The 12745-nt window shown below is 50.0% G+C and overlaps 2 protein-coding genes across 16 annotated transcripts in view; one reads left to right on the top strand and one right to left on the bottom strand.

The window, feature by feature from the left end:
* LOC122393919 (serine/arginine-rich splicing factor SR45-like) overlaps positions 1–989 on the top strand; it is a 31917-nt gene extending 30928 nt beyond the window's left edge. For 2 of the 3 annotated variants that reach the window (XM_043390392.1, XM_043390393.1), the window contains exon 6: positions 565–989. In XM_043390392.1, the coding sequence (XP_043246327.1) occupies positions 565–718 (154 nt within the window). In that variant the 3' untranslated portion in view covers positions 719–989. The remainder of the gene's footprint in view (positions 1–564) is intronic. The other variant, XM_043390391.1, reaches the window with a different exon arrangement.
* LOC122393917 (double-stranded RNA-specific editase B2-like) lies at positions 708–12357 on the bottom strand. Of its 13 annotated transcripts, none has more exons than XM_043390379.1 (8): positions 12282–12357; positions 8771–8875; positions 8257–8417; positions 5765–5918; positions 4879–5051; positions 3955–4365; positions 3560–3752; positions 708–1197 (listed from the first exon to the last, which is right to left on the bottom strand). In XM_043390379.1, exons 2-8 carry the CDS (start codon positions 8808–8810, stop codon positions 1109–1111), a joined length of 1221 nt encoding a protein of 406 aa, XP_043246314.1. In that variant the 5' UTR covers positions 8811–8875; positions 12282–12357; the 3' UTR covers positions 708–1108. The 13 variants fall into 13 exon arrangements, with proteins under 13 accessions (XP_043246314.1, XP_043246319.1, XP_043246317.1 ...); XM_043390384.1 differs by having other exon boundaries at positions 5765–5915; positions 12296–12338; XM_043390382.1 differs by having other exon boundaries at positions 12296–12338.
* Between the last annotated feature and the right edge of the window lie 388 nt (positions 12358–12745).

Below are 12745 nucleotides of genomic sequence, written 5' to 3' on the forward strand. Positions count from 1 at the left end.
GGTATGTTGCCGGCTTCTGAAGGCAAGTGGCAATCGCATGCGGATTGCGGAATGAGGATAAGTGTGGAGTATGGCACTGTGTTAAAATAAGGCTTTTATAGGACTTGCTTTGCCTGTCGGAGGCGGAATCAGTGCACTCGGCGCGAAGCGTCATGCGCTGCTATTTTCACCGCTAGATGTCAGCAGTGGCATGCGCCGTTAGTTATGCTGTACCGCACGACACCACGCCAGATCCCGAGTCGGACGGACTGCAATACCGACGGCATTTCCGATGATCATAAAGATGAATTCAATAACAGATTCAGTGTAATTGATAATTTACTGGATTACTGGAAGTCTTACCAGTGCCAGTGCCTTCTCTTAGTCTTACTGCCGGTTTTCAACTGTTGTTTTATTCCTGCAAGTGTGAATCGTTGCTAGTCTTGTATTGGCACCCAGTCCTATTGGCAGTGTCCAGTCCTACTGTGTGCTACCGCCCGTGTCCAGTCCCGTTGCCCAGTAGCACCCCGTGTCCAGTCCCACTGCCCGGTACCGCCCGCTGACCCCTCCCCTCTCCTCCCCCAGGCAGGACGCGGCTCGAAGCAGCACCGCTCCCGGCCGGGCCGCCGACTCCCGCACGCCGTCCCAGGGCTCCCTACCGGCCCTGCCGCGCAGCCGGGGCCGTCAGAACCAGCCGCCGCCGCCGCCGCCACCCAGACACGGCAAACCGTCGCAGTGACGCCGACGGCGCCGTGTATTTTGTACCGATTCCGCTGTCCGCCGCGCCATCCGCAGTGGCGGGCCGGCCCGTCCGCCAGCCGCGCGCGTGATGAGGTGCCACGACAGTGCTCTCTGCCAAATACGGCTGATGGGGTGCGTGTACGGTCCACGCACACAATAACAGACGCGCCGGTGGTCACATGTATGAACGCTACACAACACCGAAACAGAGAGTGGTCTAATGCTATAAACGCGTCCATGAATTACAAAATAAACCTAAACTGATCGAACAGGAGACAGTTTCTACTGCTGCCTCAGAGGTCGGGGGTAAAATTGTAGCAAGGTTAAAGTCAGGAGACCGTTAGGTTCCGCAGCCGCCGCGGGACGCAGTGAGGGCCGGCGCCGTCCACTATTCCATCTTGGCGGCGTACTGCAGTCCGAATAGGGCTGTGTTGGCCGCCTCAGCCGCCAGGCGCTTCGCTTCCTTCTTGTTACGCGCTGAAAAGGGATAGTGCTTAGTGTCAGAAGAATGGGATGGGTTGTACGCGCTATTTTTAGATTATTTCCCTCCAGCATCTTTGGAAAATCACGTGGTAGTCAACGATGCAAAATATAAAAGAAAATCAATTCAAACAAAAGCAAGCACAGACAGACCACGGGCACAACAGTTTGCTGTCCGAACAATACGCCGTTTCTGCGAAGAAGCTAACTAAACCGCGAACGGAATAGCGTGAATCATTTACCCACACTAGGTCAGTGCCGTTTCCGAAACCCAATACAGGGGTGGGCAGATAAATTGGGACAAATTTCAACTTCCTCTAAAACGACAATTTTTTGAGTTATAAAGATAATTTTTTAACACCAGTATAACGCCTTTTGGGGCGACTAACGGAGCGAGCGAGAGGGTGAGCCTTGCACGTGCGGAATTTCGAGGGGGCACCTCCAACTGACTTGTGCACGGCACCCTACTAACCGGTCTCTAGCAATGTGCCAAATTTGGGCACAATCGGCCCAGCCGTTCTCGAGATCTGGAAGCAGCACCCTGCACGTGCGCACGTGCAAAATGGGTCCCAACTGACTTGTGCACGGCACCCTACTAACCGGTCCCTAACTGTGTACCAAATTTGAGCGCAATCGGTCGAGCCGTTCTCGAGATCTGAAAACGACCCCTGCACGTGCGCACGTGCAACAGCACCCCAACTCTGGCACATGGATATGCAGTGCCTAGTGGGTGCCTACCTACATGCCAACTTTGAGCGCAATCGGCCAAGTAGTTACCGAGATATTGCAACAATTGCAAAACTGACACCTCTTCGTTTTGCACGTGGCACGTGCATAAGGGGTCACCCACATGCATCGGGAATAGTCCAATACTTGGTAGAAGGAATGAAGCTACCCTACAAAAATTACCGCATGTAAATCGGTCAAGTGGTTGCTGAGATATAAGCCTCGCAAAAGCGTCCGCACGGCCGGCCGGCCGGCCGGCCGCTCGTACTCAGAAATTTCCGTTAATCTAAGTAAAGACTCCGCTCGCTTCGCTCGCTCCGTAATAAATATAGGCTAATGAATACTTTTCCATGTTATGCAGGTTGCGTTGTAATTTTGAGTCGGCTGGTCACAGAACGTGGGCTTAAGCAAGCCACTATCAACTTAGTTCGCGCGCACATGCATGCCAATACTCTAATTATGCTCCATCAAATGGCTGAAAGTAGTGTGTATCGAACAGACGTAAACGTTGGAGGAAGAGAAGATATTGACTCAACCTTACATACCTATTGCATTGACACCGGCCGCTCCCCCGGCTTTCCAGGGGGGCTAAAAGGCAAAATTCAGTTAAATCAGAGGATCCTCGCGAAAACAGTGGCGCGAGCTTACAACGAAGGTGGCCACGCCATCAGAAAGCGATATACCAGCACCTCAAACATGCACTCTTAGGCATTGATGCATATCAACCTGTTAACATGGATGTTGAAGCAGCTGTGACGTTGAAAAGATTGTTTCCTCTTGAAGGGCTTGGAGAAGCGAGCAAGCACGTGCAGGTCTTTTTCGATGATGGTATCCCCATTACCGAACATATGAACAACCGCAAACACCATGTAACATCGCAACCAGCCCAGAAGACGTGATCTTCGTTCCAAAAAGCATGCAGCAGACATCGGTGATGGCATTCCACTCGGTGACCTCTGACGGTCACGTGAGGCCCCCTTATTTTACGGAATCGGGAGGGGGTTCGCCATTACAGCGTACCTAACCATTATTCCGGCAGTTTGAATCAACAAGATGGAAGAAGGCAACATCCTGCATGGAGTGATGCTCTTCGAGGAGTCAGCTCCCCGGCATACAGTAAATTAACTACAAAATCTCCTGAAACGGAGGATCCCGCAAACTGTACCCAAGGGAAAATGCCCCCTTACTCATTAAACCTCAGCCCACACAAGTTCTGGTTGCTGGGGCGTTTTTGCGGGTGAGTCTAACGAACGTCCCCATGTGACTGTGGTGAGCCTCAGCAGTGCCAGTTGGCAACAATTACGAGCCATTTCAGACGGGAGATCTCGCCGCGCGTGCGGCCAGTCCAGACACCGAAAAGCACTGATGCAGGTGCACCACGGTGACCATATTTGGTGATAAATGTGTAAAATTGGTGTGACAATATATGATCCAAATTTGAAATGCCTATGTTTACAAATTTCTAAGCTATGGCGTTCTGAATGTAAATATGTATTTTGTCCCAATTTATCTGCCCAACCCTGTATATGGCCATCGGTCAGACCCAGTCCTGAACAGTGAATAGGCCACCAGCCGTCAACCATTCCCCAGCCGCCAAGCCCCTCCCGGAGCGCCCCCCCCCCCCGACACCCACCGGTGGCGGTGAACTGTTGCCCGTCCACATTGGCCGTCATTGTGATGCAGTGCTCCACCCGACCCTCGGCCGAGTGTCGCTCCTGCGGCTCTGAAGCCTCGAACGTCACCGTGGGCCGCATCTCGTGCAGCAGCATCACCGCGTGCCGGGACGCCGCGTCCGTCGGCAGCGTCTTGGCCGGCTTCTGCTTCGGCTGGCGACAGAGGAGTGTCGGCGGTCAGCTCAGCAAGAACACAGGGAGATGCACAGATAGTGATTATGGGAGCATGTTGCGAATACATGTTTACCCTATTAATTTGGCAGGCACTTCGTCCATGTCATACCGTATACAAAATGCCCACATATTTCACAGGTGTAACAAAGAAAGTCCAACACAGATTCCTTTAACTACTTACCGTAGCCGGTTTGGCGGCAGCAGCACCCGCCGGGGCGGCGTTGTTGGCTGCGGGGGTGGCCGCAGTAAGAGCCGCTGACAGCTGGGCAGCAGGGGTGGGGACGCCGGGAGCGACGCCGGCTGCCAGCGGCGGTCCGGCCGACTCCACACTCAGCGGCGTGCCCACCCGGCCCTGACGCCAGTCGCAGAACAGCTTGTGCAGCGCAAAGCTGGCCAGCGCCGACCAGGGCGTGGTGTCCTCCGGGCCGTCCCCGTCCGCCTGCTCGCCGCCCGCGCCGGCCGGCTCGGTGGCGGGCTTGGTGGCTTCTTTGGTGTCCTTGGTGGGCACGAACGACTGGAGCGCCCTCTCGGCGGCGGCGGCGCGCGCCAGAGCCTTGTTGCTGCCCATGCCCTGGTACTGCTTACCGTCCACCTAGAGATGGCGGGGCGAAACGGAACGGGAAAGATCGCGGGAGTGTGACTGCTGAAAATATATTTCTTTCTAGACTAAAACATTGTATGAAAGACGAAAGCCGTGTTAAGAAGAATCATAACAAAGGGCTGACTGGATGCTTATCCAAAAAGATAACAATGAAGTCATACCAGACAAGGGTAAAAAGACTGAGTAGAAAGCACTCGTAATAAAACGAAACAACACGGTACACGTTCCACCCAAGAAATACGCCCTTCTTCACGGAAAAAGTACGCTGTCGTCCGGATCCAACTATCAAAGTAAAAAAAAAAAAAACTAGCCTACGACACGGGTCCAATAAGATTCGCATACTCAAAGAACGAAGCGAATTGCCGGACATCTGCCAGGTCAAACCGCTAACAAAACATCGGCCAGATCCAGCCTCTACCGACAGCACAGTTAATTACAGAGCAGTGTGCCATAGCTGTTCCGCCTCTCAGCTGAGTTCGCACAGTAGGATCGTCTGTCACCTACCTCCACCACTGCTGTGAACATGGGCGGCGTGGCGCCGGCCACCGGGGTCAGCTGGTACTGCACCCCGGACCGGATCTCCTGCAGCACCACAGTCGCGTTCTTGGGTGCCACCTGCTTCCGCAGTTTGCGCTGCATCAGCTGCTTCTTGTCCTTTTTGCTGACACCGGCCGAGGCTGTTAGACGGAGCGGGTCAGGGCAGCAGCGCACACACGGCACTAGGCAGCGGCCGCCGGCGGTGGCGCGCCGACCAGCGGCGGCCCCCGCCGGCGGCGCGGCGCGAGCGCCTCAGAGCGACACCTTCCCCACCCAGCCCGGCGGCCAGCGGTGCCGACTCCGAGGGACGCCCGCCTGCCGGACGGCATCCGTCAGCGGCGGCACATAGACGGTATCCGTCAGCACACACCAGTCAGCGGCGGTATAGAGAGCGGGAGCATATCCGTCGGCACGGCACATAGACGGTATCCGTCAGCACACACCAGTCAGCGGCGGTACAGGGACCGGGAGAACAACCGTCAGCGGCGGCACATAGACGGTATCCGTCAGAACAACCGTCAGCGGCGGTACAGAGAGCGGGAGCATATACGTCAGCGGCGGCACATCGACCGCGGAGCACGCCCGTCCAAACACAACCAGCTGAATCAAACTGTTGGGTTTTAAGAGTCCGTCGAAAAGTGCATCACGGGTGAATTACCCTATACCACTATATACAACAAATCCCCTTGAGTTAAATAATTGACCCTGTCGCAACTGAATTAAAAAAAAAATGAGAAGATATAGGGATGTGTCGGTGTGTAAGTAAATTGTTAATGTACTTTACAAGAGAGGAATAACCCTCTCCGTGCAAAGCGAGATTCTGATAAAGGCAGCTCGAGCCACCAGCACCCACCCTTCTTCAGTTTGAGGAAGAACTCTCGTTTTTCGGCCTTGAACTGCTCGAGGTCGATAGGCGAGTCAGCGGCGTTCATTGCCACGTCTCCATCCTTGTCGACCTTATTGTTGGCCTCGGGCTTCACGGCCGCTGGAGCCATCTGAGCCGGCTGCTGCAATCAGCAGGCTCAGTGTCAAACGTGGGGATGATGCCAAACAGTCATTTTTAGGTCCAGGTAAACACTGTTCTCGTCATGGATAGGCAATAGGCATGCTACATTGATACAGTCAACGAGACAAAGGGGTTTCTGAAAGAGCGTAAGCCGAGATGAATGGCCGAAACGAAACAAACACAAATGCAGGAAGGCGAAACAGGCTGGCTTAACCCTCGCCCCGTTGGCGGGGGGGGGGGGGAATATGCCCTCCCCCTGTGGTTTTTCCTGAATAGCAAGAAAACGGCGACGCGCAGAGCCGCCACATTTTCAGTATCTACCTTCCCGGGCATCAATTTGACACCTTGACACAAAAACTTCAAGTTATTTAGGTCACCTTAGGTCAGTGTCCCAAAATTGAGTTTTGTCTTGGGTGTCAGAGGGGAAAATTCCCCACCAAAAAACAGGGGAGATAGTGGAAAACTGCTGATTCGAATAGATACAAAAAGAGTGAGAAACGGCATAAAGCAGGCATTTTATTCTAGGGTGTAGAATGTTTGATGCTAAACCGGGCATCCACACAATTGCTCTTTTTTATAGGTAAACTATCTAGGTTTTCGTGGTTGGGAGTGGAAAATTGTTGTTAAAAATTGCTGGTGAGAGTGGAAGATGAATTTCATTTGGATGTTGTTTCTCACCCAAATCGACAAATTTTGGGACATTGCCTTAGGTCAGCAGTTACTGAGGTCAAACTGAGGTGTTCCATATACGCTATAGTTCGTTTTTTTTTAACCGGTTTGGCTCCAAGTAAGATTTTTCGATTTAGCACGCATTTTAGTCAGCGAGAAGGGGCAAACACTGAACCCGAGAAAATTGAACCTGACCTGAGTTTTGCATGTGAATTATTCCCGATCAATTCCATACATTCGTTTTGGAACTACAGATATGAGAACAAAGTGATGTAACGCTGTCCAACTTGCATTGCAATGTAATGTATAACTACCATCGACAGAACAGCTTACTCGACTCTAACCTCGGTAACAGTGAAAAACGAATGTTTCCTAAAATTCGTTGACACTTTGTGTCATCGTACGGACACTGCGTGCCAGCTACCACGAGTGACGTCATGATAGTATGCTAATTTTTTGAAGACAAAATTTCCATTTATTTATCGAACACTATTTGAAGTTGAATATTTTAGCGGTAAAAGTTATGGGCCAGACGCTAAAATTGCCAGAACTCACATGAAAGCTTCAATAATGAACTTAGAGCGAAAACGGCCAAAACCAGTAAAACACCTTTTGGGGCGACACACGGAGCGAGCGAGGGGATGGGCCTTGTACGTGCGAAATTGCAAGGAGGTACCTCCAGCTTGTGCACGGCACCCTACTAAACGGTCTCTAGCGATGTGCCAAATTTGAGCGCAATCGGCCCAGCCGTTCTCGAGATCTGGAAGCGGCACCCTGCACGTGCGCACGTGCCAACTGGGTCACAACTGAGCTTTGTACGGCACCCTACTGCGTCATGCACGTGGCACGCGCTTAAGGGGTCACCCACATGCATCGGGAATAGTCCAATACTTGGTAGAAAGAATGAAGCTAACCTACAAAAATTACCGCAAGCAAATCGGTCAAGTGGTTGCTGAGATATAAGCCTCGCAAGAGTCCGCACGGCCGGACGGCGCTCATACTCAGAAATTTCCGCTAATCTACGAAAGACTTCGCTCGCTCCGTAAAAAGCTTAAGTTATAGTTGCCTTAACATGAAAAAGGCCCTCCAAGCAGACATAACTGCGCATGCGATTTCGTTCTCCCAGCAAAACTCGGTCAATTTGTCCCAAAATACGGAAAACGGCACGCCCGCGTCTCCGCACACTAAATGCTTCCCTTCCGAACACAGAAGTTTAAAACAGGCTAGTGAAAACGCAATTGGTACAGGTGATTTTACTAATGGTCCTTTCGGGCATAACCTGAGCTCGACACATAAGGAGCCTTGTGTGCCATATTACCTACTTTGTTGAGTATTTTGATATGTGTGATAAAATACCGGTCGTAATCGTTATATTAGTTAGCACACGTCCTTCCAAACTCCATTCGTGTCAAAATCCCCCACGTCTCTCTACACTGACCCAGAAGATAGTAACCAACTTTTCCACGTTTCGTGCACAATTTCATGCGTTGATAAATGCGTCGTACTTCCACTACAATCTGCCTACCTAGCAGGGCATTCTTATGCATTTTATCTTCTAACCATCGATCCTGTCCTGTCCGTCCCCCAGTCTCCCTACGGTCCCCACTCCCCAGCCCTTAGACACCCCGACCCCCCCCCCCCGCTCCCCCGGCAGTCCGTGCCCCACTGACCTGCTGTTTGGTCGGAGTGACCTGCTGCTGGGTTGGGGTGACCTGCCGTTGGGTCGCAGTGACCTGCTGTTGGGTCGGGGTGACCTGCACCAGCGGAGAGTTGTGCCGTGGCACTGAGCCGCCACTGACAAAGTTGTGATTCAGGTGCTGCTGGGCCGGCTCTGTGCAGCAGGAGAACAATCATACAGATGTCACAGCAGTCGCTGAAGACACAAGGTGATCAAAACCAGTCTAATAAATTCATGAATGAAACAATCAAATTCAGGACTGAGTGATTTCAGGCACAGCAAATGTGTTCAATCAAATCAATGCACCAAATGTTTAGGTAATAAGTACAATAGTTAATATGACAATGGTTTGTAATAGGTACTTGTGTGTGATAATAACTGCAGGCTGATGAATGTAGCAGAGAATTCAAAGCAATAAGAATTCTGACTTGCTGGATTTAGACCTTGTCACTGAGCACTGAGTATGGTAATCCCAGCTTAGCTTTATGGGCACAAATACAACTTACTTGATGTTCTAACACTAGTTCTTGTATACCGATAAGCCATTTTGAACAAGGTGGGTGGAGAGTCTTTGAGAGGTGGGTGGTTCAAGAATCTTGGGCCTCAGCCACCTGAAAAAAGGAATTTAAACATAGATTGAAGCTTTCAAGAGCGGATAATTGTCATAATACCAGGGGGTGCTTTTCCAGCACCTGGCGAATGGAAGCGACCAATTCTTGCGTAGAAATTAGAAAAGCTACCCTTTCCCCAGACTGGAAAAAATACACGTTATGCCGAATATGTCCGGCGTAGTGGCGGGATTGCGCCGAAAATGTAAGCGCACGTCCGGCGTAACTTCGCATGCGCAGAATTCAGCGCATGGCGGCGGACGAATTTTTCGGTGCAGGGCGGTCGCATAATTTTTTGGCGAAAGACAGTCACCGAATTTATGCGGTATGCTGGTCAATCTAGCAGCAGATTCGCCCCGTGGGCAGCTCTGGAGAGGTTGCGGGACGAAACGTCCCCGCCCCGGTCGTCGCGTGCTCGAACTGACGAGCCGCCCTGAGTCTACTCAGCGGAGGAACGGCCGCCCAGGTGAGGCCTCAACCTTCGGCGTAGAGATAGACATGGAAAACCTTGTTGAACGTCGCCAAGCGTCGTTAAGCAATAGCAGTGGGTTTCTGCCCACTGCAGTATCGAGGGGAATGAGAGCGTGGACGATCTGGCAAAACTGGCGGCCGCCCTGCCCTCAAACGCCCGATCGCTGACCAGGGCGGTTCATTGTCTGGCCTCGTATCAGTGGCGCGACAACTGCTCAGAATCACTATTCAAGCCACTCCTCGGGAGCACGCCGCCGCTCCCTCTCCCCGGAGAGGACCGAGAGAATGCCATTTCGGTGCACCAGATGAGGGCGGGCCACCGGGGCCGCTCGCTCCAATACGGCACCGAATCGGCTGTCTCCACTCCGCCGCGTGCCAGCAGTGCCCAGACAAGCGGTGCCCAGCGGCGCTCTGCACCGTGAGCCGAGGAGAGGCTGATGTGCCGGAGCACTGCTGCTCTGCTGCCGGGCCCTCGCTAGCTCCAGTCGAGGAATTGGGTTTACGTGGAAATAAAAACTAATTCGGATGCTCAAACATGGGATAGCGTACAAAGCCCCGAAACACTCTGCCTGGTTGATATAGCCATGGATGAGATAATAATGGATTGGTGTCTTCGCAGTTTTTGGCGACATTGAGCTCAGGCCTGCCATCTAGCGGGAGAATTATCGTAAGTTAGGAGCAAGCCGAGTGAACGCCGCTGATTAGCATTGTGACACACGGGAGTGTGGTGTAGTAGCAGGCTTGTTGTGCAATTTTTTAAATGGTTATGTCTTTATATGTCAGTAAAAGCGAAGAAATTAATAGATTTATGTGCAGGGTCAGTAATAAGATAAGCAGTTCCATGTTATTTCCTCATTAAATCGTGAAACAGGGAGTTATTGGAGACTTAGCCAGCACGTGTCGTTTTCGCTATTTTTCACATGAGTCTTTACTTGGCCCAAATCAAATAAATTGTCCGATCAAAGAACAAAACGAACGTAAGTACTATCTTTAAGTCTAATGAAAAAGTTAAACGGTATTGCTAACGTCATTGCCGCTCAATATGTCATTCAAGACGCTCTATGAAAAGGACCCAACCAGTGCTGCGTAGTCGATGAAATTTCAGTGACTTTGGCTCCAACTCCGATTCCGGTATCCAAATATCGACTCCGACTCCTTCGGGCAGAACTGTCGATTCACACAGACTCCGACTCTGCATCCCTGGTAAGTCTGTGGAGTCGATGACTTTTCGGTGACGTTCGACTCATACTCCGACTACAGCTTTTAAAAATCAACCGACTCCGAGTCGGAACAGAACCGCTGGCTCTGACTACAGCTCCGCAGCCCTGGCCCAAGATAGCCGCCTAAAACAACTTTGATGTGTGATCTTCTTCGTACATTGTTAATGTTATTTTGAACAAGGAGTGGAAAAGGGAGACGAAGCCTTCACAAACAAGGATCTCCTGTTGCGGATCAATCAGCTGCTGGAACAGAAAGGCATAAACACCACGCATCTCATTTCATCGTTTTCCTAACGACTCCAATGTAAGCACTGATCAATGCAGTGCGAGCATCGATGTGACAATTGTGTACCAAGTTTGAGTGTTATCCGCCCAGCCGTTCTTGAGATATGGAAGCGGCACCCCGCACGTGCGCACGTGCAGTAGCACCCCCAGTGACACATGGAAATGCATTGGCCATTGGGCGCCTAACTATTGACGAAGTTTTACTGTAATGGGCCCAGCCATTGCGGAATTACTTCATGTGGAACAATTTCGACACCCCTAAGTTGGCACGTGACACGTGCCGTTACATTCACTACAGATGAAGAAAATCGGGCGAAATTCGGAGAAGAAGGAATAAGCCTACCAAAAATGAATGACATATTGTCAAACTGCTGTGCCATTGTGAGTAAATGGCCATATAAAAGCTTGTTCAAGCCGATGGGACTGGGCGTTTCAATACACACCGTCTTACGCATTTTATTTTCGTTTTTACCTAAAGGCTGCTTGATGTTTTTGGCTTTCAAGCATTTAAGACATTTTTTGTCGTCTCAGGTCCAGTAAGATTATCTCCAACTCGTGGGAATATGCACTTCGAGTCAACTAACACACCACACCCACGTGTGTCATAATGCTGAGAGATGGCGTTTACTCGTCTTGCTCCTAACTTACGATAATTCTCTCGCTAGATGGCAGGCCTGATCCCAATGTCGCGGATCCCAATGTTAATTTCCACGAGACACCAATCCAGTGTTATATCATCCATGATATAGCCTTGATCAGTGTATGTGTACATGTGCTTTATATGAAAAGGGCTTAATTTTCGCACAAATAGGCACCTAATTTTTGGCGCAAATCACTCAGAAATTTCGGCGCGAAATCGATTGCGCCGAATTTCGGCGCAAAATGGTCTCACGGCCCACGGGCATCCGGCGTAGTGTATGGATGTTTTCCAGTTTGGCGTTTTCCCAACAGCAGCACTCTCCTCGTGACTTATGCAAAGCATCTTGTGTCTCAGACACAATTTAAGCAGCCACTGGAGCACTATAATATTGTGACCTTTGAATTTCAGGGGGTGCTTGAGCACCCCCAATTCCCAAACCCCCTAATTCTCCGCCCCTAGAAGCTTTGCACTGTGTGTAACCTAAGGGAATTGCAATCAATGCAATGTGTTCAACTTTATATACAGCACACCTATGGAAATTGTAGCAGCCCTTAGTTTTAGATATGAAGATCTATTTTCATTATGATTATTTAAATCTTATGCTTATAATCCTGGAAATGTATCGATCACATACCGGGGGCAAGGTTTTCCCTATATTGTCCTGCTATATCTTTCCTTCGTTCTGATGAAATTTCTTAGTGAATGTGCAAGATAATTTAATATAAATGGTTATTCAAGTAAAACTGACAAAGCAAATTACCAAATAGCAAAATTTATATAAAAAATACACAACCTCTTACACCGCACCACAAACGCCTCGACAGCCAAGAACGCTGACAAAATCAATAGTGCTGACAGTGGTGCTGACTAATATTTACACAAAAACTACTGTGTCTTCGAATGATAAGGATGTTGCTAAAAAAAGTTGCCATCTAAAAGTTGAGAATTTTATTTTTCCAAAATAAACAAAATTCAGAGAAGTAATCAAAAATAAATTTTACTAAACCACCTGCTGAAAAACTCATATACGACGCGAAAGTTTCAAAAACGGTTTTGAGCAATTGTGTTCAGCTTTTACCTTAAGCAAATCAGTAGATTTTACACCAATCAGCATCATGTATTTTTCCTCGTTTAGAAATGCAAGCTGTAGCAATGTTTTCATCTTATTTTTTTCGACCTTCATATGAAAACTTTTTGCGTATTTTACATCAAAACTAAAAAAAATGTTAATAGTTTACGCTTTCCTCAGAAAGGAGA

The sequence above is a fragment of the Amphibalanus amphitrite genome, unplaced genomic scaffold (genome assembly GCF_019059575.1).
Source record: "Amphibalanus amphitrite isolate SeventyFive unplaced genomic scaffold, NRLGWU_Aamphi_draft 000562F_arrow, whole genome shotgun sequence".
In the NCBI taxonomy this organism is placed as follows: domain Eukaryota; kingdom Metazoa; phylum Arthropoda; class Thecostraca; order Balanomorpha; family Balanidae; genus Amphibalanus; species Amphibalanus amphitrite.

Bases quoted from the DNA above. Each gene is read 5' to 3' on its own strand.
- LOC122393917 (XM_043390379.1), bottom strand. From the start codon at position 8,810: ATGGCTTATCGGTATACAAGAACTAGTGTTAGAACATCAA. The intron at 8,418-8,770 runs GTAAGTTGTATT...CCTGCTGCACAG, and splicing joins AACTAGTGTTAGAACATCAA to AGCCGGCCCAGCAGCACCTG. The intron at 5,919-8,256 runs GTCAGTGGGGCA...TGCTGATTGCAG, and splicing joins TCACTCCGACCAAACAGCAG to CAGCCGGCTCAGATGGCTCC.